At 37.0% G+C, this 24,801-nt stretch overlaps 1 protein-coding gene across 22 annotated transcripts in view; it reads left to right on the top strand.

Moving 5' to 3' along the window:
• The window catches only part of LOC142197592 (uncharacterized), a 490,495-nt gene that overhangs the window by 445,753 nt on the left and 19,941 nt on the right, over positions 1-24,801 (top strand). For 15 of the 22 annotated variants that reach the window (XM_075267993.1, XM_075268011.1, XM_075267996.1 and 12 more), the window contains 18 exons: positions 5,110-5,157; positions 5,258-5,293; positions 5,470-5,508; positions 6,673-6,723; positions 11,172-11,201; positions 12,868-12,915; positions 15,349-15,414; positions 15,696-15,761; positions 17,937-18,002; positions 18,445-18,510; positions 19,253-19,309; positions 19,648-19,713; positions 21,167-21,220; positions 21,748-21,813; positions 22,061-22,126; positions 22,764-22,829; positions 23,473-23,538; positions 24,735-24,800. In XM_075267993.1, the coding sequence (XP_075124094.1) occupies positions 5,110-5,157; positions 5,258-5,293; positions 5,470-5,508; positions 6,673-6,723; positions 11,172-11,201; positions 12,868-12,915; positions 15,349-15,414; positions 15,696-15,761; positions 17,937-18,002; positions 18,445-18,510; positions 19,253-19,309; positions 19,648-19,713; positions 21,167-21,220; positions 21,748-21,813; positions 22,061-22,126; positions 22,764-22,829; positions 23,473-23,538; positions 24,735-24,800 (1,023 nt within the window). The remainder of the gene's footprint in view (positions 1-5,109; positions 5,158-5,257; positions 5,294-5,469; positions 5,509-6,672; positions 6,724-11,171; positions 11,202-12,867; positions 12,916-15,348; positions 15,415-15,695; positions 15,762-17,936; positions 18,003-18,444; positions 18,511-19,252; positions 19,310-19,647; positions 19,714-21,166; positions 21,221-21,747; positions 21,814-22,060; positions 22,127-22,763; positions 22,830-23,472; positions 23,539-24,734; position 24,801) is intronic. The other 7 variants (XM_075268012.1, XM_075268015.1, XM_075268013.1 and 4 more) reach the window with 6 other exon arrangements.

The following is a 24,801-nucleotide window of genomic DNA, read 5'->3' on the forward strand; positions in this document are numbered from 1 at the left end:
GCAGAGTCTGAAGATGTTTTTGAGGTGGAGATGATGTGAGAGTGATGGAGGTTGAAGGAAACATCTGAGTCAAACACAACCTTGAGGTAGTGGGCATGCTGTCTAGGAGATATAGTAATCCCGGAGACTGCAATGGATATATCAGGGACAGATCTATTAGATGGTGGAAACAGCAGTAGTTCAGTCTTTGAGAGATTCAGTTTCGGATAGAGCGAAGACATGATATTTGAGACAGCAGAGAGACAGTGTTAATATTAGTAATGTTAGTGTTAATATTAGTATTAGTGCAGGGGTGATGTCATAAGAAGATGTTTATAATTGGGTGTCATCAGCATAAAGATGGTACCTGAAGCCAATCTGGCAATAGTTTTCCCATTGGGGGCTGTGTAGAGAGATAAGAGCAGGGGGCCTATGACCGAGTCCTGAGGAACTCCAACGGCAAGGGCTTCTTTGCTATTTTCCACTTATCTGCCGCTATACTTTTGCCTGCTTCCTTCTAAACTGGCATCCACTTCAAAATCTATGCTGAATTCTGACTGAGCAACAACAAACATTTACAATGTGCTTTTCCCACAATAGAGGTATAAAACTGGCCGTCACAATAAAAATCTATGGAAAGGGGGAGAGGAGACTGTGAGAGAAGAAAGAAACATTCAGAAACTGCTGAACCTAATACTAAGCTTTGTAAGCTATATAATGGCCAGAAAAAACATTAATAGTCAAGCACACATATTAAACTATTGATTTAAGCAAAGTTTGTTGAAAATTTATGTACAATGCATACAGCAACTTCCTCAAGTGGTTGCTACTGACTGCAAGACTTTTATTACTGTAACTAACTTTACATTTTTACACTGGATTTGGTACTTGCATCATAGAAACCCTTCCACAAATATTTGACTTGTATAGTAACATCTTAATCAGCACTGAATGTCGAACCTAAACATGACATAGTGTTAAAAGGCAGAGAGTATCTTTACGTTATTAATAAGCCAATTGGATCCACTCAACCCTAAGAACATTTTTCACTTTTCTATCACATTCAATGTTCTAAACTGAGATATGGTGATGAAATTTTTTGTGTACTCAGAAAAAAAATTTAATGAAATATTCTGAAGTACATTGTATACAAACATATTAGATTTTGTTTTATACTGTACGTTTTATATAGTCCATTGTATATTAGAGACTAGAAAACTTAAAGTGGTTGTCAGGGGAGTATTTATTTATTATCCTGGTTCCAAGAAAGCTTTTAATGAACATGGGGGTTCTGACCACATCACAACCCCACTCCTCCTCTAATATCACAGGTAATTATTTAACTGTGAGACCAGGGAAGGGGGCGGAGCAACATGGGGAGCCGAGTGCTCTCTCCGATCACATGGCTCGGGGGTTCCGGTAAGGTCACAACAAAAGCTTCCCATGTTAGTGAATGAATCCCTGCACAATCCCTTTAGTAAAAAATTATTGTAATGATTGTTAATCTTATGTGTACTATTAAATTGGATTGAGCCTAAGCAAACACTTTGCAACCTTACTTATTGTCTGCATGTCACTAAGACTGGACTCTTACATTAGCAATATATACTGTATTATAACTGTATCATTAATGCTGTATGTTGCTTTGCTTATTTGCAATGGGCAGCCAAATTAATCTGACTACATTAAAAATGCTTTCAAGTGCTTGTTGGTCTATGTTATTAAATATTGATTTTTTTTTCTTAATTGCTTGTTTAATTTGTAGAAAAAAAAGCTATTGATGATTTTGGTTCTGATTTTGAGGTGAAGTCTGCCTCAAATTCAGTGTGATATTCTGCCTTGTGAACATACCATAAGGCCTTGTGCACATAACTTAACATAACCATTTGTGTGGATACTGTATTATCGAAGATCTCCAGATAATCCCAGTGATCATGAGACACTATGGATTCAAAGGGATTCATGGCATCATAAAATACTATGTGCTGCTCAATATTTCTGATATATTGTACCTCAGATGCAATTATTGTTGGCCATCATACCTCTATAATACGGCATCCAAGAGACCATGCTACTATTTATATTTAACCCTTCTGTGTCTCCTACATGAAAATTGAGGCTAATCTAATTTTATAAAGGATTAAAGGGTCTATTAGATTAAAAAAACAAAAAAAACTGCAGAAGACATAGTATAAAATAGTAAGCCATACTCAAATTAACAACTCAACGCCTCTGCTGTTCCAATGCTTGCTGATCCTCTGCCACTCTTTAGTGCTTGCTCCCTTTGAACACACACAAAATAACAATTCAGCAGGCCAACATTTTTCTTCTTTTTCCGCCATTTTTAATAGTCCAGAGAATATCTTTAGGCTGAGGCCTCACGTTGCAGAAACAATTTTATTGTTGCAGATTTTGCTGCTTTTTTTAAGCCAAAGCCAAGAATGGCTACAAATGGCATGGGAAATATATAGGAAGTTCTTATACTTCTACCTTCTGCTCAACCCACTCCTGGCTTTGGCTCAAAAAACCACAGCAAAATCTGCAACAACAAAAGTTGTGTTTTCCAATGTGGGGCCTCAGCCTCAATGAACTATTTTAGTCAGAGAAAGTTACCGCCTATACAAAGGATAGCTATTAACTTTTTGACTGTGGGGGTCCAACTGGTGCAGTCCTTTGTACCACAGTTTTGAATGGAGCTGCCAATGCTTGCCACTCCTTTTATTTCAATGGGACTGTCAGAGAGTCAACGCACAGCACTTGGCTATATCCAATGGTCACATCGGAATGAATGAACTGAAGTGCTGCCCTTCCACTACATTAAAAAATGGGGTGTAAAACATCAGTGGGAATCTCCTCGATCTTTTGGATAGTGAGTAACTTGCCCTGACTAGAATGTTCTTTTAATTTTTGTGCATTGCTAAAATGAAAAAAAAAAAAAAAAAAACTACCATTTTAATTTTATTCAAAGTTAAGTACAGCATATTAAAATAGAACTTAGAGGAGGATATTGATCCACTCCTATTCACTTCAATAGGAGCAGAACTGCAATACTGAGACAATATTGGGACTGCAATACTGAGGCTGCTGGGACTGTCCCCTGTATAGCTCTTGTATTCAGAAGCAGCCAAAACTGATGATTGGTATGAGTTCCAGGTGTCAGACTCCATTGATCACATACTGATGGCATATCGTGAGTATAGGCCATCAATATGAAAAGAAAATTTGAGGCCAGGGCCCCACATGGGCGTTTTATAATTGATATGCTGTGATTTACAGAAAAACTCAAGTATTTTTTAAATTGCTGCATTTCCACTGCGGTTTATTTTCTGCAGTTTGTAGATGAGATTATCCAGAATCCCGTCGACTTTGCAGGTAATGTAAAACGCAGCATTTTTTGACGCAGAGTTTGTTCCACGGCCAAAATGTTGTGTTTTCACAGTGATCTAAGTATGTATCCTCTTGAGCCATATGCCTACAAGAGCTTGCTTTAAGTAGAGAACATGTAAATATGAATATATAAAGTAACTTTAGGAATCTGAGGTCAATTTTGTGTGTCTCTATATTTTGCCACTCTGTTGACTTTGCTTGTTATGTTCGGCTACATTACAGAAGAGGACAAATGAATAAACACCTTTCGGCTGCCGACTAATTAATAAAATCGTGTTAACTGTCAGCCTAGAGAATTCAATATCGCCTCAGTCCTTCACAAAGTGAATATAACCTTACACATGTTTGCCTAATGGTCCTGAAAATGTTACATCATTTAAGTTGCTTTGTTTTGTTAGCTGGGCTATCAGCCAAGCATGGCGGAGCATTAACACATCAATCAAGCCTTTCTGTGACATTCTGCTGATGCTCACAACTCATGGACATCAAATGTACACTTGTGCTCAATGGGGAAGCGCTAACCTTCTGTTGTTTTATATTCATTAATAAACTGTATTATATATAGCTATATGTTTACAATATATAGTTTGTGATGATCTCCTAAATGACTGACTATGAGTGTTAGCCACATGTATTGACCAAAGTGTGGGTAAAGTTTTGCAGGTAAGCAACAGGGTTTCTCATAACATTGTGGAGCTACTGTATATGAAAGGCACAACAGTTAGCAGGAAGACACAAGACCGTGCAGTTTTTTTGTGTGCTGTGGCTACTATATGTGGCACTTTTGATGTTTTTTTTTACACTATGACGTTCAGCATATGGGAACAATATTTTTATAAGTTTGTAGACAAAGTGGTTTCAGACACAGGGATTCCTAATGTGTGGCCATATACTGTGAGGCGGCATTCATTACCATCCAGCAATGATGTTGAGCAGTGAGGAATGCTCCCCTCCCCTCCTGACAGTACTCGTCCATAGACTGGTACTGGGGGGTGGCGTTCCTCACTGCTCATCGGTTAGGAATGCCCTTCTGACAGTAAATGCACCGATAGCTCTTCCACCAGGGCACATAAAGGGAAAGTTGACAGTGCGCTGAATTCAGCGCACTGCTGGCTTTCTAGCTGTATATAAAACTACATGAGCATGACATAAAAGGTCCTCTTTAAGTATTTAGTATTTTTCCAAAACTCACTTTTAAACTTACAATTATTCTACTCTTAGTTCTGATCAAACCCCAGATTATAATAATAGAACAAGTCTGGCCCAATGACTCTTCGTGTTTCGCCAATCTCTAACTGCCAAACTGTCTATTAAAGTCTGATGAGAGGGTAGGGGGGAAATGAGCACAAGCAGAGAGAGGCAGAAGCAGAGGCTCAGTTTGGTGGTGAAGCTTTTTATCACAACTACAGTACTGTATTCATATCAATAGATGTCAGTACTTCTATATAAATGTCCTGACTGATTCTGGGACTGGCACAGATTTTCCTTTACTTACTGTGAACAGTGTATGGCAGCTAGTCTCCACTCACCAGAACATTACAAATAGAACCTGCAGAAGGGATAAATTGTTAAATAATGCTAAATCTGCCATATAATGGCCAGAATTATAATACTTTTCATGTACACACTTGGTAGCTTATCCTGAAAAGTCAAATGAAACAACATATGTTTTAATAACTTTATGTTCATGAATGTCTTATATACTTGCCTGACAATATCTGAACCTGCCTATTTGATTTTTAGCTGTAAAAGTTGTCACAGAAGAGAAACCCAAGAAAAAGGAAATTTCAAGTAAAACATTTTTGTGGTATATTTTGTACTTTAAATTGTTTTGTTATGGAATTAATATTAACTTTGCATTCTATTTTTTTTTATATTTTTTCTTTATCAGCAGTAACAGCTGAAGAGAAACCTGCAAAGAAAGAAGGTATTTCATTAAATGCCATTTGTCGTACAATTAAAGGATCTTTTTACCAAACTGAAGCTACTCAGCCAGTTAAAGCCAAGAACATTTGTTTTTTGCGGACGTTGTAACTTTCTTGCATGGAATTGACTTAATTAGATGTATTTTAATCAATAGATTCATTATTTTCATTATTGCAGCAAATGTGACAGACGTGAAAGAAAAAGAGAAAGTCAAAGGTATCTCATCCTGTCCTTTATAAAAGATTTATTTATTTTTTTTATAAACGCTACATCTAGTAAACGTATGAAATAATTGGATGACTACTCTTATAACTATAAAGCCTATTTAGCATGTCGTATATGTCATTTCTACAACAATAAGCAGTATAGGACTCTCAAGCATAAAACATATTCATGTTTGTTCACAAGGTCAGTGAGAGACTTTATGTAGAGAATAGGATATTATACACTTTTCTAATATACATGTGTTTAAGATTTTGCTCACGTCATTATTTTATCAGTACAGTAGTCTTTCTATGAGGAACAAAATGGTATGATCCATTTTTAATCCGGTGAAATGCATATGTAGGATAACTGAATAGGACTAGATATGGCGACCATCCTTTGACCCTTACATAGTTCATGTGACCCCTGGCATTAGTAGACAGGTTAACAGTTGTATATGGAGGAGCAGAACACATACGGTGTTACTAAAGCATCATTTTATCATGTCTGTGGAGAAGAAAATTTTATATTATTATTCCTGTGTCTTCTCTGCTCCTCTGTTTGTTTGCCTGGTTGTTTTTTTTTTTTTTTTTCATTCAGTTTTATTAACAACATGACAGCATCCCCTAGTAACAGGCGGCCATTTTACTTATCACCATCAGAGTCAGACAGCTATATAAATACAAACACAGTGAGGTGTTTGTTATAATAAAGATCCAACCAAACACCCCGTTGCTTACTAAATGCTAGGGGTTGCATGATGTGTCACATGACTGATGCCATGTTGAGTCCAGTTCTAGTAACACATGGATGTATTAGACAGGACTGACCCATGGGTTATACAATTATACTGTGCAGAGAGAGGTCTGCACTGATGTAGTAAATGTATGCAAACAGAATTTTAAATACATGTATATTACATTATATAAAATTTGAAGAAAAAAACAGAATACTCAAGCACAATACATCAACATAAGCTGATAATGTAACTATTATTGTTCTTCTTAATTCACTAAAACACAGTTAAGATTTCTGTATAACTACTGACTCAATGAGCAGCTTAGCAGAATGGAAATATTCATTAGCTAAGGTTGGATGGTTATATTACTTAGTGACTATGCTGATGGCAATTTACTATTATTGTAATAACATAATTTATACCTGTCTCTTCTGTAGAAAAAGCCAAACTAATTGAGAAAAAGGCATTAAAGGAACAAGTAGTGGAAGGTAACATATTTATTTATTACCTTCCAATTAGTCACATTTTGCTTGAATGGACAAATGTAAATCTTTAGTTTAATGCAGCATGCCACATTTATTCAATGTAAGGAGACTATACTATCAGTGCTTGCCATGAAATATTTCCGTCAGGCTTCCATCTTAATAAACAAGTACTACAATCATATACCTTTTGATATCTGGCTCTGTGAGATTCAATATATACATATATTGCATCGGAAAAGAAGGAAATTACATATACTGTAGCTTATATGTAGCTTTGTGAATAATAATAGTATTACATGACTTACTAGAGGTAAAGTTTATTGTACATGTAAGTGCAGCCTTGAGCTGGCCATAGACATCATTTAACTATTAGCTGCTATCCGTGTTTCATTGTTTTTTTCAAAAAAATTCATTACTAGGTGATGATGCGATTTAAGAAGACAGCATTAATTTTTCAATGTACCCCCGGTTCACATCTGTGTTTGGTGTTGCGTTTGGGGAGTATGTTTGGGGACCGCCCGAACGGAAACCTATACGTATTTAGAGGCAGTTAGCTAAGAAACCACACGGGCCCCATGTGGTTTTCCCTTGGTTTCCGCAAGAAACATGCAGAGAGAAAAGTGGTGCTTGCAGTACTTTGCTCTCTGCATGATTCCTGTGGACACTGAGTGGAAACCTTCTTAGATAACCGCTTTTTAATGCATATAGGTTTCCATTTAGGGGGTCACTCAGCGGATTCCCCCAAATAGGATACTGAATGCAGATGTGAACTGGGCCAGAAACTCAGATGACACATAGATTGGATACAGATCAAAAACATCTCATACATAGAAGGAAAACAACCATATCCACTAATGAATATAAAAATATATTTTTATTACTATCCAAATTAAAAAATATTGACATGGACATACAGTAACATATTACATAAATAACACAAAATAAACGGGATAAACCGTGAGGTTTATAAGTGCCAGCAAGCCAGAGTGATGTTGGTGAAACAAGAGCATAAACCTTAGAGTCAGTTTTTAGCCATGGGCAGGGCAACAGAGGGTTTAGTTGAATAGTATAAGTACACACACATATGCCATAACAAGACAACTAGTCCATTAATATGTAAAGTTACACATGGCATAATAGTCAACAGTCAAATGACTCAACCTTAGCCCTAAGTGCCCACATGTGAACAAAAATATGCCTTAGCTCACCTTTACATCATATAAACTGTCCGACGCGCGTTTCACCCCTGCTACAGGGCTTCGTCCCTGCCTCAACCAAGCAAAACAGTGAGTTTTAATCTGCTGATTTTGATGCTTTTCTGCGGTGTTTTTGCAGAGTTTCCGCAACACATTTTTCATGCTGCGTTTTCGCTGCGATTTTCATAGTCTCCATAGAAGTCTATGGAGGGAATAACTCAGTATTTCCACAACTATAATTGACATGCTGTGAAAAACGCAGCTTTTCCACAGCATTTTTTTTCCACAGTGAGGGTCTAGGATTAGACAAAATTGCATTCACTATGCTGGTACTGTAAAACGCTGCGTTTTTTGCCGCTGTGTTTCCACAATGCCCAAAAACGCTGCATTTCTGCACAATGGCCATTTTAAAGAGAACCTCAATATCTAAAAACATTTTTATAAATGAGTAATACAGGTGAATGTAGAAAATTTTGCAAGACTGGATTCAGATCTGTGCAATTTTAGTATTTTCTTTTGTTCCATTGTAGGAAAGTAAGAATGGAGTAAACCTTATAGAAGCCCTCTCATTTTACAAACTGCTGGGAACTGACAGTGCACTGAATTCAGGAAGGGGGGGGGGGTGGTCATTACTTACTAGTAGAGATGAGCGAACACTGTTCGGATCAGCCGTTCCGAACAGCACGCTCCCATAGAAATGAATGGAAGCACCTGGCACGGCGACCGGCCGCCGGCAAAGTGTACGTGCCAGGTGCTTCCATTCATTTCTATGGGAGCGTGCTGTACGGAACGGCTGATCCGAACACTGTTCGCTCATCTCTACTTGCTAGCAAGTGATGATGGTGATTTGTGAGGTCGGACCCTCTAACAGTGCAGTGATATCAGTACCGGAACTAATGGCACTAATATCTTTGGCACCAAAACTTACAGCGCACTGAATTTAATGTAAACTTTGCAGCATTATGGAACATGGCACATTTTAGAGGACATTAAATATCCTCTTTAAGATGGATCTATTGGACAGCAATAAATCCAGAAGAACTCTTTCACTATAATAGGGTCCACGAGGAACCCTGTTTTCTCACTAATATTGACAGGCAAGATAGTTAAGGTTGCAGGAATTTCTTGTCCACGATTTTATACAGACTCTGTGTTGAGAGGCTCTGAAATTAATCTCTGATGCAGATGTGAACATAGCCTAATACATGTTATTAAGAGAATTTTTATTTCTTCAAACATCTTAACTTATCAGGCTGTTTTCTTATTCTTTTCTTTCCATCATATAATGTTTAGCCTCATATATAGAAGTCTATTGAGAGAGGAGGGGGATATGGAGACTGCTACCAGTAACAACTAATTTATTGCCTTAGTAAAGATAACTCCTTACCTGTGTACACAGTGAGTATAGTAATGCAAAAATAATTATCTCACTCACCATGTGTCGCAGAGCTTAGGAGTAGCGGCATGTCTCTTCACGAAGGTTCATCCTTCCCACTCTATAGACGTCTATGTTAGAAGTAACTCCAAAACCACCAACAAAGAGGAAAACTTCTGGATAACTGGAGAAAGACACATTTTTTTCTTCGAATATTGTAAAATCAAAAATTGCATTGAAATGGTGCATTTTTGGTACAAATATTGTTGAGGAAATCATGCATTTTACTCACTGAACTGTAAAAGGTAAATCTGTTATGGAAATTCACTCTTAAAACTGTGCCAAGAAACATAGAAAAACAGCACCAAAGAATACACTTTTAAAAAAAAATAAACAGAACCATCTTAAAGATATTATGAGAAACCTTAGATTTATGGTCACTCTCCATGCAATATTGTGGAATCATTTAGGTATTTGCACTTCTTATTCTGTCTAGATGAAAAGAGGAATGACAGTAATGACTTGCTATTGCTTTCAGCTTCACAACACAGAATCAAATGTTAGCGTTATTTATCCCCACTGGGTTGAAATGTTTTGAAATAATGTTTTTATCCACAAGTAGGTCAAAATGCGTCACACAGTGTAACCTCATTCAACCCAGCAATGATTTCATGACCTCTTTCTTGGTAGAAACATCAAAAAGAATTTTGCACAAATTTAATCAAGCCGCATGGAATATTTGATTATACTGTGATCATTCTTTCTAAACAAGTAATAACAATGCAAAATAATATATATAAAAAAGTAAATTTAAATATGTGGATGACAATATTTCCATTAGGTGTCTTCCAATTATCTACTACATAGGTTATGTTACTGGGCTCTTCAATTAGCCAAATCTTACAATATTTCCAGTAAAACTTAAAGAGAGTTTGTCAGCAGGAAAAATGGTATCAAACTATTGATAGTACCTTGCAGGTCTGCTTCTACGCTTTCCATATTGAGCAGGTTAAGAAGTGTAATAAGGGGTCTCGTAATAGTTAGCAACATGTCATAGGCAAACAGTTTGGTCATATATTCATGGTTTCTGATCTGTACACCTGCCATTTGGAAGTGACCAGTTATGCCCATAAATAACTGGGCCAATGGCTGATGCATTATTACATGCAAAGAACTAAGTAAGAGCGTCAGATATACGTCTTTTAATGCCTGGATCAGTCAATATGGACTCATTTAAACACCAGGTGAGAAAGTAGCAGTGGGGATCTGAAAGTCAATGTCAACCATGACCAAGTTGTGCTGCGACCAAGTATGGGGTATGTGAAGGGCATAGTCAAGGTTAGGGAGCATTAAAGTAGACAGGAGGATCCTATTGATCCTGGTGTAATGGTGGTGAGATGGAGAAAACTAGGAATAACCTCTCATATTCCCATTACAGTCCCCGCAATCATCAGCCACAGGGAAGCAGTACGAATCTCTCCCTTGGCTTGAGAGGAAAGTATGTCTGTAGAGGGGGAGGAGGGAACCAGAGTCACATTAACCATGTGATTACAGTCTCCACACCAAATTATTTTAGAAGAATCAAGGTGCCCCAACATAGCACACAGCTCATGGGAAAATGTCTCCAGGGACTCAGTGAGCAGAGGAATTAACTAAGTGTAAGTGTTGAACATAGAGACGACTTTGAAAAATAATGTCACCTTTGAGGATCTACTGTCAAAGATTATACTTGGAGAGGGACAGAATTTCTGGATGGATAATAATAATAATAATAATAATAATAATAATAATAATAATAATAAAGTATTTCTGGATGGATACTTCACATCATCTGAGGATAATATAATTTTTATTGGTGTTTTTTCTACTGATTCTTTCAGAACATAAAGAAATCCCCCTTGAAAAGAAAGGTAAGGTTTCTGAAGGCATTTATCATTGCATGGGTTGTCTTTTATTCCCATAACCTGTAGGCAACTATCATCTGTAAGTGAATTAACTTAAATGACTGTTTTTTAACAAAATGATCCTGTTCTAGAGATGCCCTTCTGTATTTCATCATTCTGACACTTAGCCTGAGTAATCCTCAAAGCTGGTTTTCTTTTGTCGTGGCAGAAAATATCCGGCTTTAACTGCCATTTATCCTGCATGTTGCAAGATATTTTATATCCTATGAAATTTAGTATAAACTAATCTGTAAGAATTAATCATCCACCGTACGCTTATTACGGCATTGTATATCTTTATAGTAAATGGATTTTAAGCCAGTATATGACAATGTGGGAAATTTCTCAAACCCGGTTGGATAGGATTCTGAATTGAGCTCACTTGTGCAAAAATGTTGCAATTTTTTTATTTCTACACCACTTACTGTACTTGTGACATTTTGCGCCTTTACATTACTCGATCTGCTTTTGAATAGCGGGTGGTAAAGTGGATGTGGTCAGCCTTTCTAGCTGTCTGTTCTCCAGATTTATCAACTGTGACTTTTTTAAAATAAAATAAAAATTGTTCCAAATTTATCTCAATCCGTTGGTGGCGTTGAAAGTGGAGTATCATCTCAGGACAGAAATATTAGACTCAGATGCACCAAATTTAGCACTGATTGTGAAACATTTGATAAAATCACCTCAATATACCAATGCATGCTACAGTGGGGAGCTACCCAGATGAATTTTCTCCCATTCTCAAGTCATTTTCAAACTCAGATTCACATTTATTGATACTTTCTGTAAGCTAGACAGCATAAACTGAGACTTTACAAGTTGAGCCAAACTGATCACATTGATATATTATAAATTTGGTGTATCTTGCATGAAATTTAGACTCTCCTATTTATATAGTAGGCAATTGTGCTTTACATGATTACTTTGTGTCGCAATTCTGGAGCATTGCAGCAGGGGTGTAACTTGATGGGGTGAAGAGGGTGTAGTCACACATGCTCCCAGGAGACTAAGGTGTCTTGCCCCAATATGAGGAGACCAGAACTATAAACAATACATTATAGTTAAGGGACCTTGTACAGATTTTTCATTGGAGTCCATGGGGCCCGTATTATTGCATGGAAGTAATACATGTAGCTTACTGTAAGATTCCACAGAATACAGCCCTTTGCTTTCTTTGAAATTATGATGAATTTCAACGCAAAATATACTGTGGCAATTTGTAATATCAGAGTCTGTTCTTATTTTATGTTGTCCAAGGTTCAGACAGTATGAATTTCCTGTCAGATTTCCTTTAAGCTACAGTTTACATAACACGTCCATCAACCATACCATAAGACTGTGTAAATAGGGATCTACTACTCTGGGATAAAGAAGGCATATGAGCAGTACTATAAATGTGAGAGAGTTGTCTAGTAACTGCAATAGGCCATGGCATACAATTATGGAGGATAGGGAGTTAAATTGCCATTGCTGCATGTTGAGGTCTGTTTGTCATTTGCTCCCTTGGAACCTGCACATGTAACTTTGTAGGTACTGAGAGCAGCTTCTCTCCATATCACTGTATATATTGTTAAGTGATAAAAAATACATTTACAAATTCTACTTATTCTTATTTTTGCTTTGTTTTCTATAGTGACTCCAGTGGTGAAAGAAGAGCAGATACCTTTAGATGCAATAACAGGTAAGTAATCTATATATATACCTCGTAAATCTCAAATTCTGCAGTAGTCTGCTCTATACAAATCCACAGTTATCGCCCGAGTTGGGTGAAATTTGGCACGGCCCCTCTCCACCCACAGAAGCAGAATACTGCGCAGGTTACATCTCGCTAGTGTCCCTCCGTCATGAGATTGTGGCCCCTGAAGTTAGGCCCTATACATATAATGGGGAAATGTGAAAGCGCTGAGGGGAAAACAACAGTTGTGACTGACAGGGACGGATTATAGCAACGACGCAAAAGAGTCACTGCTAAAGGGGCCGCACCACCACACACAACACACAAACATTTCACAAACACCATATAAACATCACACAGACAGCACACATACACCAAACCACTAGCACAACAAACAACACAACCACCAGAGCACTGTAGACACACAACACAAACACCACCCCAAAAATACCACTGCAGAATCCACAGCCCAGAGACCTGTGAAAATCCTGTAGTGTGCAAGCAGCCTTACTGAGCAGCAATATTGGTCAGACGAAAACTGCCTGATAGTAAGATTGTCATTATTGCTTACTATACAGGGAGCTTTCATCACTGAAGCTGCTGAGGTAAATGGAAAACTGAGCTCTGATTGGTTGCTATGGGCAACTACACAAGTTTTCCTGTGAGGAGGTGTTCATTACTGAGATGTCAGCTCATTCACACGGAGGAAAATCGTGAGGAATTCGGTGTGGAATTTCAGCGCTGAAAAAAAAGCCTCCCATTGACTTTTTTTCCATGTGGATTCTGACGCGGATTCAGCGTCAAAATCAGTGCCAAAAAAGGAAAATGGTGCTGAATTTTCAACTAGTGGAAAATTACACGAGTGGAAGAAAAAGCTAGCCAAACCCATTGAAATCAATGGGAGGCTTTTTTTCCGCTCTGAAAATTCAGCGCCAAATATAGCGTCATTTCCCTCCGTGTGAATGGACCCTAAGGGCCCGTGCACACGGAGTTAACGTGAGCGCATTTTAGCATGATACACGTGTAAAAAATGCATCAAAATATGTGCCAAAAACTACGTGTATTTTGACGCATTTTTTTCATGTGTAAAAAATTTCATTGAAGCCAATGGGAGTGTTATTTTTACACGTGTATTCTATATACGTGTATTATGCTAAAATGCACTCGCGTTAACTCCGTGTGCACTGGCCCTTAAACTGTATGAGGGCTGCTCTGTATTTACTATTCCTCCTATTATATCTCTTATCAGTGTCAGGTGTTGCTTCCAAGAAACATGCCCTTCAATTTTAAGCATCTGCAGTTCCCAATCTGTCTTGCATTTGCTATGACTTTAAAGCACGAGCTGGAAACGCAGCACTGTACAGCGCCACATATTCACCCTGGTGGGGAGTTTTGGTATTAAATTTTTTTTCTCATGACATCCGCTTCCCCATGTCTTGATTAGCACACATACAAATTTTCAGGCAATTCCGTCCATTGGGTCAGCCTGCACACAACTCCAAACACCTGAGATTATTTTATGACCACCCTGTACTTATAGATTACACTGGAGGGAGGGGGAAGGGCTGCATTATGTTGTTAATTGGGTGTAAAGGTTTTATATGTTTGTGTAAGGGGCAGAAATTTAAATTTTTGATAAACAAAATAGTTTTAAAAAATAGTTGTAATAGTTTATGCTACATAATTTATATTGAATATGTAAAATCAATAAAAACATTGAAATTAAAGAAAAAGTTGTTGTTCACATCAATGTTACGACACATTAGGAAAATGCCAAAATAGTAAAAATTTTAAGTGGAAAAAAAAGAATTACTGTAGCTCTGAAAATGTCAATTTTAGTGTGACACAGAAAATTTTACTTTAGCATAACCAACAATTTAATATATTTTACGCGAGCGAAGCCGCGGGTATTCTACTAGTAAAGTATAAAACAGAACCATACAATCTGAATATATTTTATAACAGGAAAAAGCTGGCCATGTGGAGTATACTTGTATATTGTACATGTTTATTCACATGGCATTTTTTTTTACTGTTTTTAACAATTGTCCAAAAATTGACATGCTCTATAGTTCTATACATGTATATTGGTAGATGGTGCCAGCTCAGAGACTGACTAGCAGCTTACACCCTACTGTGATACCTGCAATGGGAGATAGCTCTGATCACTAGAGTTTAACCCCTTAGATGCTGTAGTTAATAAAGACTGTGGCATCTAAGTGATAAGATAGAGCCTGATTCTTTCATCCACAGGACCCCCCTGCAACTCCATTGCAGGGGGATGATTGTTGTGCCAGCCAGAGGCCAAAAAAATGGCTGTACCTTATACAGGGGGAACTGTCATCCTGTTGTATAGTAGATAATTTCTATATGAACTAATGATAAAAATCTACATTTGGTGTATTAATTGCTATCTAAATTCTGATTTGATCCCTTTAGATTCTCCTGACTATCTTCAGAGTGTCTTGAGAGATGCTTTCAGCGTCATTAATGAATTTGGGGAAGGTAGGTCATAATGATTTTGTGGATATGAAAATGTTTTCATAGGATCTTCTAAATTTGCATAAAAAAAGAAAAATAGTAATTTTATTGACCAAATGTCATACAAAATCCGACATTTCTTACAATACTTAAAAGTATATATAGATTATTTGCATTCTCATGATTTTCCAGCATGTATTATAACATTGTATTCTAAATAATAAATTGAACAATTTATTGTAGTCTTATTTATATACAGTTTTATTCAGATTACTAGTGCATAATTGCTGTCTTTCTTCCTTTAGATGGCTTTCATTATTTTCAGGATTTCCTCCATGATCACTTGCCTTCAGTGAACCAATACACAGGAGGTAACATGGAAGTTAACCATTACCTATGGCATTAACATCACCAGCATATTCCTATATTATCATATGATATGTACATGTTTAATGCTTACATTTCTCGTGTTTTGCATTTTTGGTCAGCATTAGTCACTTTCATTGGTGTAGAAAAACAGTATATGCATTAATACGAGTAGTAACATCATGTGTAGTAGCACCCTAACATTAAATCTAGTTATTTTTCATTTCACAAGATCAGGGCGGAGCCATATGAGGGCTTAATGTTTGTGAGACAAATTGTTCTTCGTAATATTACCATTTAATATTGTGTACAACGTACTGGGAAGCATGAAAAAAAATTCAGAATTAAGTGAAATTGAAGAAAAACTGTTTGTTTGGCCTATGGAGTCACCATATTCTGATGCCCATAACTTTCTTATATTTCCATGTACAAAGGATGCATAATCTTTTTTTGTTGGGTTCAAATGTACTTTTTGGTTATAGCATTTTGGGAGATGTTTTGATAGCTTTTCATTAAAAAGGCGTTCGATGTATGGGAAAAATATTTTTATGTTTGTAGACCGAGTATTTTCAGACAAGGAGACAAGTGACCTGGGGCCACTTTTTTTTAAACTTTTTGGGGGCTAATCAATATCCAGTGCCCGCAATCAGAGTGGACTGAGTTCTGGCATTAGTGTCAGGTCTCCACTTTACATTACAGCAGAGACCTGGTGGCTATGGTGACTTGTCTTCAGCAGAGTGATCGCCATCTTTAAAGACCTGAAATCCACCGTAGTAGTACACATGTTAAAACCTGTCTCTTGCCTTGACATAGATCTAAATTTAGGTTGACACCTTTAAAGAGTACCTATTACCAATTCTACCAATAACAGTTCTTTGCATCCTGCTCTACTGATTATGACACAATTGCATTTTTTCTCTAGCCCCACTATTATTTATTATAATTATTTCTTTATTTCTCTTACTTGTGTAGTGCCAATATATTCTGTAGCGCTTTTACAGACTTCGTCGGTCACACATAGGGCTTAACATCTAATTTCCCTATTAGTATGTCTTTGAAAAGTGAGAGTACCCAGAGGAAAGCCACTCAAGCACAGGAAGAACTTACAAACTCTTTGTAGATTGGGCCTTGGTCAGATTTGAACTCCAGTACTGTTCCCAAGTTATTAGTGCAGTTAATCTAGTTTCAATGCCTAATACACTAAGTAGACTCTCTGCTGTCAAAGGGCATACCTGGCACCAAAAATAACTGGATTGATTGTATAGGAATTGTAGGACAAGAGGAAGAATCAGTGTAAGGGTAAGTTCACATGGAGATTTTAGGACCAAAAGCCGCGACTGAAAGTCGGTGCACTGCACCGGCATCCAGCCGCGCACTCTGCTCCGGATTAGGTACAATGAATGGGCCTAGTCCGGAGGAGGGAGTGTCTTCAGGCCGAATTGTGAGGCAGCTCGACCTGAAGAATGACCACCTTGCTTCTTTTTTCCGGGAGCTGGAATAAACGGCTCCCGGAAAAAACTCCTTAACAGCTCCCATTGATTTCACTGGGAGCTGTCTTTTTGGTCAGAATTTTGAGGCAGATACGGCCTCAAAATCCTGACCAAAAACCTATGTGTGAACTTACCCCGTGTGCACTCAGACTTAGGGTATTTTGGTCAGCATTTTGAGTCCGTATTTGCCTCAAAATCTTGACCAAAAAAACAGCTCCCATTGATTTCAATGGGAGCTGGTCAGGTCTTTTTTCTGGGAGCCGTTTGTTCCAGCTCCCAGAAAAAAGAATGGACATGCTCATTCTTGAGGCCGATTCGCCTCGCGAATCGGCCTGAAGACACTCCCTCCTTCCGACTAGGTCCATTCATTGGGCCTAATCTGGAGCCAAGTTCGTGGTTCCGGACCAAAAAACCCTGTATGAACCTAGTCTAATGGCATTTATTAAAGGATACAAAAAACTGAAATTGGTGGATGCGAAGAAAGGTTATTTAAAAAACAAACAAACAAAAAAACAAACAGTATAACAGTACAAATAATATGCTGGAAGCCCCTTTGCTCCCCTGAGGATGCTACAGACAGCTTTACAAAAGGACCCTATGGCAAATATACAACACCTGTAGTAAATTAGCTTAAATATTCTGCCTTGTTCTGCTACTATTGAGCTTCTAAATGTAACTTGATTCCTTTAGATTCTCCTGACTACCTCCAGAGTGTCTTGAGAGATGCTGTCAGCACTGTTAGTGAATTTGGAGAAGGTAGGTAGAGTAGTCACGGTAATTTTGTGTTTATTGTAATGATGCAAAATCATTATGGGATGCCGGTGGAGGAAAAATTCCTCTGTGAAGAACTTTTTCCTCTGTTGATTTTCTGCGGACACTCCAAATTCTCTACAGACACGCAACAGAAACTCCGCTGAAGATGTGAATGTGGCTTTACTTATTTGCTTTTTTTAATGATGTGTTATAATATCTGTTTGCCTTTCAAGAGAGCATGACAGGACCTTAAAATTTCTGTATTATATTCTAATAAAATGATATGAAATATATTGCTAGTAGCTGTTTCAGTAGTAGCTACATAATAAATATGTACATTATTGATTTGTAAGGAGGTGCAAAAAAGAAATTGTAAATTCTGGATTCAGATTAGCCTCCATTTACACAACATTAACATGTGAATTTTCTATTTCTTTTCCTTCAGGTTATATTCATGTTCTCCAGAATATCTCCTATAATGGACTTAACAAAATGGCACAGTTTGGAGGAGGTAACTTTATTAAATCATTTTATTAGCAGGTTTGTGATGCTGTAAATGGTACTTGCATTAAAAATTGTTGTAAGTGCTATTTTTAGTCTAAGGCCCCATGTTGTGGAAACACGATGCAAGTCAGGAGCAGCTTGAAAAGGAATGGAAAAAATAAATGAAGCACCTAGACGTTTCCCTTCTGTTAAATCCACTCCTGACTTTGGCTCACAAAATGCAGCAAAATCTGCACCATAAAAGGCTGCATTTCCACAATGTGGGGCCTCATCCTTAAGCCACTGTTGTAATTCGCGGTGAGGGCATGCAACTGTTGGGGCCATCAGCCCACCAAATTAATCATTTTTGCTGTGAATAATACCTAAACTTATGTCCATATGGACTAGCACAGATTTCAGTGTAGGTGCATGGCCTGCAAGGATTACCTGATTTATGGTGAGCCCTACACATGGATTATCAAGACCAAGTCTTGTACTATATATTTGCATATATCTGTCTCTATTATGCTGACTTCACACAGTTTATTGGTCAGGAATTTGGTCAGGAATCCGCCTCAAAATCATCCTCCAAAAAAAGCCTCCCAATAGGCAATATTGGAAGGCTTTTTTTGAAGGCTGATTTTGAGGCGGATTCCTGACCAAATTCCTGACCAATAAACTCTGTGTGAAGTCAGCGTAATAGAGACAGAAAAAATCCTTTGTGGCCACAAACTGATAAAGCAATACAGAGAAAGGCATCTTTTTTATAGATATGCAGATTAGCGGAAAAGTGGTGGGCCTGACTTGTCAGATTTACCTTCAGAGAGGTAGGTGTTTTGGTTCTTCTCTGGATGACATTCTAATGACACCCCTGTAGAAAGTGAATGACATTTTTGCCTTTGCCTGTGTCATTGCTGTTTGTAGACAAATCTCCCAAATTATATCATGCACGTGTAGGCTGATTTTCATATTTCTATAAATATTATCTTCATTACTTCATTGGCATAGAGGTGTGTTTCTACTCCTACATAACACCCTACGTGGCATTGTTATTGGATTGGGAGTCATTTTAGAATTTTATAGCTGCCACTTCATTTAGTATTCAGTAGTGTAAAATGTCTAGGATTTGGAATTAACATTCAAAATATGCTTTGTCTATTTTCAGATTGGGTAGAGTTCTCCAAGAATTTCTTCCAAGAAAGATTTAATTTTCTTACGCAATATGCAGAAGGTAACACTATGAATATATTGGCTAGTAACATAATTTTGGAAGTGACATAAGCCAATTTATAGACTGTGGTTACTATGCAATAACTTGGGAATACTTGTGATACACAGTAATAATCTCCATGGGCTTTCTTTTGTAAAAAAAAAAAAAAAAATAGTGACGTGTTAATTGACTAGTTGCATGATCATGGGGCTCTTTCTATGTGAGAGTGACAGAGACGTAGAGCAGATTCTGCTGTGTGTGTGTGTGTGTGTGTGTGTGTGTGTGTGTGTGTGTGTGTGTGTGTGTGTGTGTGTGTGCGTGCGTGCGTGCGTGCGTGCGTGCGGTGTAAGACAGATAGTCTCCATCCGGTTCAAAGAGGAATTCAATCTATAGCTACAAAAACAGAGTGGGAAGCTAGTAATGGTACCACTCATATACACACACATAAAAACTTATCTGGAAAAGTGAAATGAAACAGATGCACTTTAAAGACTGTGTAACTTCTGCTCCATTCATACAGGCATGGGTACAAATCAAACCCATTCTTGTGATAGGCAAGATCCTCAGCCATTAGAGTCAATGCACACAGAGTTTTTTGGTGAGGATTGTGACGCTGAATCCGCCCCACAATCAGCCTCCAAAAAAGCCTCCCAATAGAACTCTATTGGGAGGATTTTTTTGGAGGCTGATTTTGAGGCGGATTAAGCATCAAAATCTTCGCCAAGAAACTGTGTATGAATGGACCTTTAGGGTGCATTCACACAGAGGAAAATGGCGCTGAATTTGGTGTGGGATCCGTGTCATACTCAGCGCTGAAAAAAGGCTCCCATTCAGTTCAATGGGTTCCTTTTTCTGCTAGTTTTTTGGTGAGGATTTTGGCGAGTAAAAAACCCGCTTCAGGAATTAGGAAATGTTTTTTTCTTCCAGCACAGTTTATGGACCTTGAAAAAAAAATGCTACTAGTTTTTCCACGTGGTTTTTGCCAATTCCACTTGGATTTTCCAACTCCCATTGACTGTGTTGATTTGAATCCGCCTGAAGGAAGCTTTTTTTCCAGTAGTGGAAAAAATCCGCTAGTGGAAAATAACAAGCTAGCAAAACCCATAGAACTCTATGGGGAGGCATTTTTTCCACATGGATTTTGACACAGATTCCAGATCCTCGTCAAAAAACTCTGTGTGAATGGACCCTTAGACTCCCATGAAACAGACACTTATTACATATTCTGTGGATAGGTGTTGGTATAACCAGATATTTTTAATCACAGAGTGCACTTACAAATGCAGCACATTTTACCTTGATGTTTAACACTAAACATGTCATTCAAAATGTGAAGGTAAAATTTTCTGATATGTACATGAAGATTCTCTTTATACAGTCTCTGCTCTTGTAACCTTTGAATACTGTGTTTCTATTGTACTCTGCTATAGCATATGTTTATATTAATATATTATTTTTGATCTTTCCCCTTCAGGATGGGCTCCATATTTTCATGACGCCTTTAATACATTTGCTGTATATGGAGAAGGTAACATCATTAAGGAGAACCTTTCAGCACCTCCACAAATTCAATCTTTGTACATCCTTAAAAAGGCACCACTCCACTGATTCCAGTGCAATTGTATTTTTCCTCTAGCTCTCACCATTCCTGAACAATCAATGTCGTTATTTTAAGCACACAGAATATTGATTATGTTCTCTACTGTCAGGTGGGTGGTCCCTCTCTGTCTGCCCCAACCCAGGACAGAACCTAATTAGCTTATTGGGTGCTAAAAGTAATAGCACTAATTGCTCAGGAATGGTGGAGGATCTACTGAAGGATGCAAAGAGTTTGAGTTGGTGGAAGTTGTGAAAGGTCCTCTTTACATTATTGCTTTAATCATATTATATATGAACTGTAACATATTATATGTATTACAGTGTAACAAAGCACTGTACTTATATGATTGTCTAATTTAAAACGTGTACTGTCAAATTCCTTAAAGAAATGCTATAGAAAGTTACTGGAGTGAGATTCTAAAATATTAAAACCATATTTTTTCTTGTTTCCTTTAGATTGTGTTAAAGTCTTCCAGAATCTCTTCAACGAAGGACTCAATAAAGTTATTCAGTTTGGAGACGGTAATATCTTCAATATTCTGTTAGGAGATAACTTTGTAATTGGGTATTAAAATAGAAATAGTAAAAAGCCTACATAGATAATTTTGCAGTGTAACTTTTCATCCTAATATTATAGTCTTTTCTGTTTACTTTGTATTAGAGTGATTTATATGGACAGTTTGCTTCATGAAGTGACATTACTAGGGAATTCATTTGTTTTGAGCAGAGTTTATTTATGGTTAATCAATATTTTTTATGTACTCTTCAGATTGTGCTCAGTTCTTTAAGAATCTCTTCCATGGTGGACTTGACAAACTTAGTCAATTTGGACAAGGTAATATTACATAATAAGTTGTTCAGCCTTGTGACATACTGTAATATAGTGGTACATCAATAGCTGGAAATATTTAAGGAATCTTAATGTACTTTTACTTGAAGGTTATCACATGGACACTGCCACTGTAGCCTACAGAATCAATGGCAGGAGAGAAGCTGTAGCATCTCCTTTATGACCAAATGTAAATCCTTTCTGTATGAAAATATAGCTGGAGAAAGATAGCTGGAATCACACTTTTAGTCTTCTGTTCCTTCTAAAGTTCAACAAAAAAAACACAAAAGCAAAAAAATCAAAGGGTAAAGTTAGAGTTCCTTCCAGGAAAAAAATAATCTAAATGTATTTTTCTCCAATATATAGCACATAAAATAAACATACCCCAAATGGTGTTTTGTGCCCTCAGATAAAATTCAAGAGTAAATATTAACAAATATGTACCACAATAAAACACATATAAAAAGTACAATCTGTCCTGCTGAACACTCCATTCACCGACTTATCAACTAATTCTGTTATTTTTTTTTTTATTTTTTAAAGCCCCTGTGTTTTAAAATTCCAAATGTAGGAAAAATGTAGTAACAAAATTATAAACTAGACATCTTCTTATGTTTTATTATTTCTTTCTATATTCCTTCAGATTGCAGTCAGTATTTACAGAACCTCTACAATGATAGTCTTATTAAAGCCAGAGAGTTCGGAGAAGGTAACATCATTATATAGAGAATAAAAATAATTACAAATAAAAATATAATATTAACTATTGGAAAGGATAGAATTTGTGTAATAGTTGTATTTGTATTCATACTTATGCTCATATACAACAGTTTGAGGTCATAAAATTCTGGTTCGACATGATTCTTTCTACTGTATGTTTAGGAAATTGAGAAGAAATACAGTAGCTTATTTTAGGATATATACTATAAGAACATATACTGTAGTATACTTCCATTAATTTAATAATAACTTGCTGTGACAAGTATTAGTGGATCAAGTGTTCAGGTTATGGGAGAGTCATATAAAAAAAAAATAAGGATTTACTTGTTAAGGGTAGGTAACCTTCAAAGGACATCCAGAAATAAAATAAAACATAAATTTGTTATGATCTGATAACTTTTTAATGTCTCATAATTGCTTTATCTGTAAAGTTACTTCGGGTCTTGAGTGATGTGAGATTCTATTGAAACTTTGGGCAGGAAACATGTTCAGAATATCTTGACTGTTTCAAGGAGTTCTACTGCCTTAATTAAAAAAAAAAAAAAAGTATTTCCCATAGTAGAAATGTTGATCATCTAGACACATCCCATTGTATCTAGTTATTATGTATCAACGGTGCCTTTCTCTTCTAGGTCTTCTTCAATACTTCCAGGAGTTATCCTATGATGCACTTAATAAATTCAATCAGCTAAAAGAAGGTAATATCACCAATCACTAAGAAAAGTTTCATCCGTAAAAAAATTACTACAGCTATTCATAGTGAATTGTCTAACAGCCTCCACTATAAGGCCTTGTTCACTTGTCTGCATATAACATACTGTACATCTGTACCTATGGCATTCACAAAAATCCAGTTCGTGTCAATGTGTCCAAATGTCTGCAAAAAGTCAACACGAGCGTGTCCTTTTTTTGATTGATACTGATGGATCACACAAATGAAAGTCTAGGGGTCTGTGAAAAAAAATGGCGCGTGTGATATGTGTGTCATCTGTTTTTCATGGATCCAGAGACATAAAAAGTGTATCTGTTTTTCACAGATCTGTGAATGAGGCCTAAAAAAGTGATTTAGCTCATCATCGCAAGCCCAGATTCATAGACATCTGGCAATTGGTCAGTATTGTCAGTTATATCTGACCACACATTTCTACTGCAGCAAGTGAATGGCTGACCATATTATACTGTACAGGGTTCTAAGCTGGAGAACCTCCTCTTTCACATCCAAATGTCTTAATAAAGTATATGGAGCTGTTCTGTATGTTAATGAGTTAACCCCTCTAAATCAGTACATGGTTAGCCTTAGGTTACAGGTTTATTGTTGCCAAAACTAGAAATGGATCTACTAAGTGCAGACGCTTAAGTCTCTCAGTTATCTTCCTCCTTATCAAAAATGATAGAAGAATTAAAGGGGTTGGCAGGAATCAAAATTTAAAGTAATAGGAAAAACAGTAAAAATGCATTTATACTTATTTGCATCCTTCCCTCCATTCCTGAGCTGGGTTGACTGTCACTATAGCCACTTTGGTGAAATCATGTCTACGGGACTGCTGTGGTCAATCATTGCTCGGTGAACATGCAGCATCCAAACAAAGCAGCGGCAGTGATGACCCACCCATCACAGGCACATGGAATGCAAATTAATACATCTTTTATTTTTTAACCCTCCCCTACAGTCTGCATTTCCATTTACGATACCAGATAACCCATTTTTAAATAATGAACTCGGAATTTATTGCCTTGAATTTTATTATATCAGTATATTCATTTATTAATTTGCATGTTCAGATCTCCAACTAGTACTACCACTAGCTATAGTAGTATAAAAAATAGTACATGTAGTAGCAAAATTTAATTCCGTACTTGGGTCGGTCACCAACATTTCTCATGTTATCTTTAGACTTTCTTCACTATTGCCAGACTCTTTTCTATGATATGCTGAATTGGCTTAATAAAATCAAAGAAGG

Source organism: Leptodactylus fuscus, chromosome 3, assembly GCF_031893055.1.
Source record: "Leptodactylus fuscus isolate aLepFus1 chromosome 3, aLepFus1.hap2, whole genome shotgun sequence".
Lineage (NCBI taxonomy): Eukaryota > Metazoa > Chordata > Amphibia > Anura > Leptodactylidae > Leptodactylus > Leptodactylus fuscus.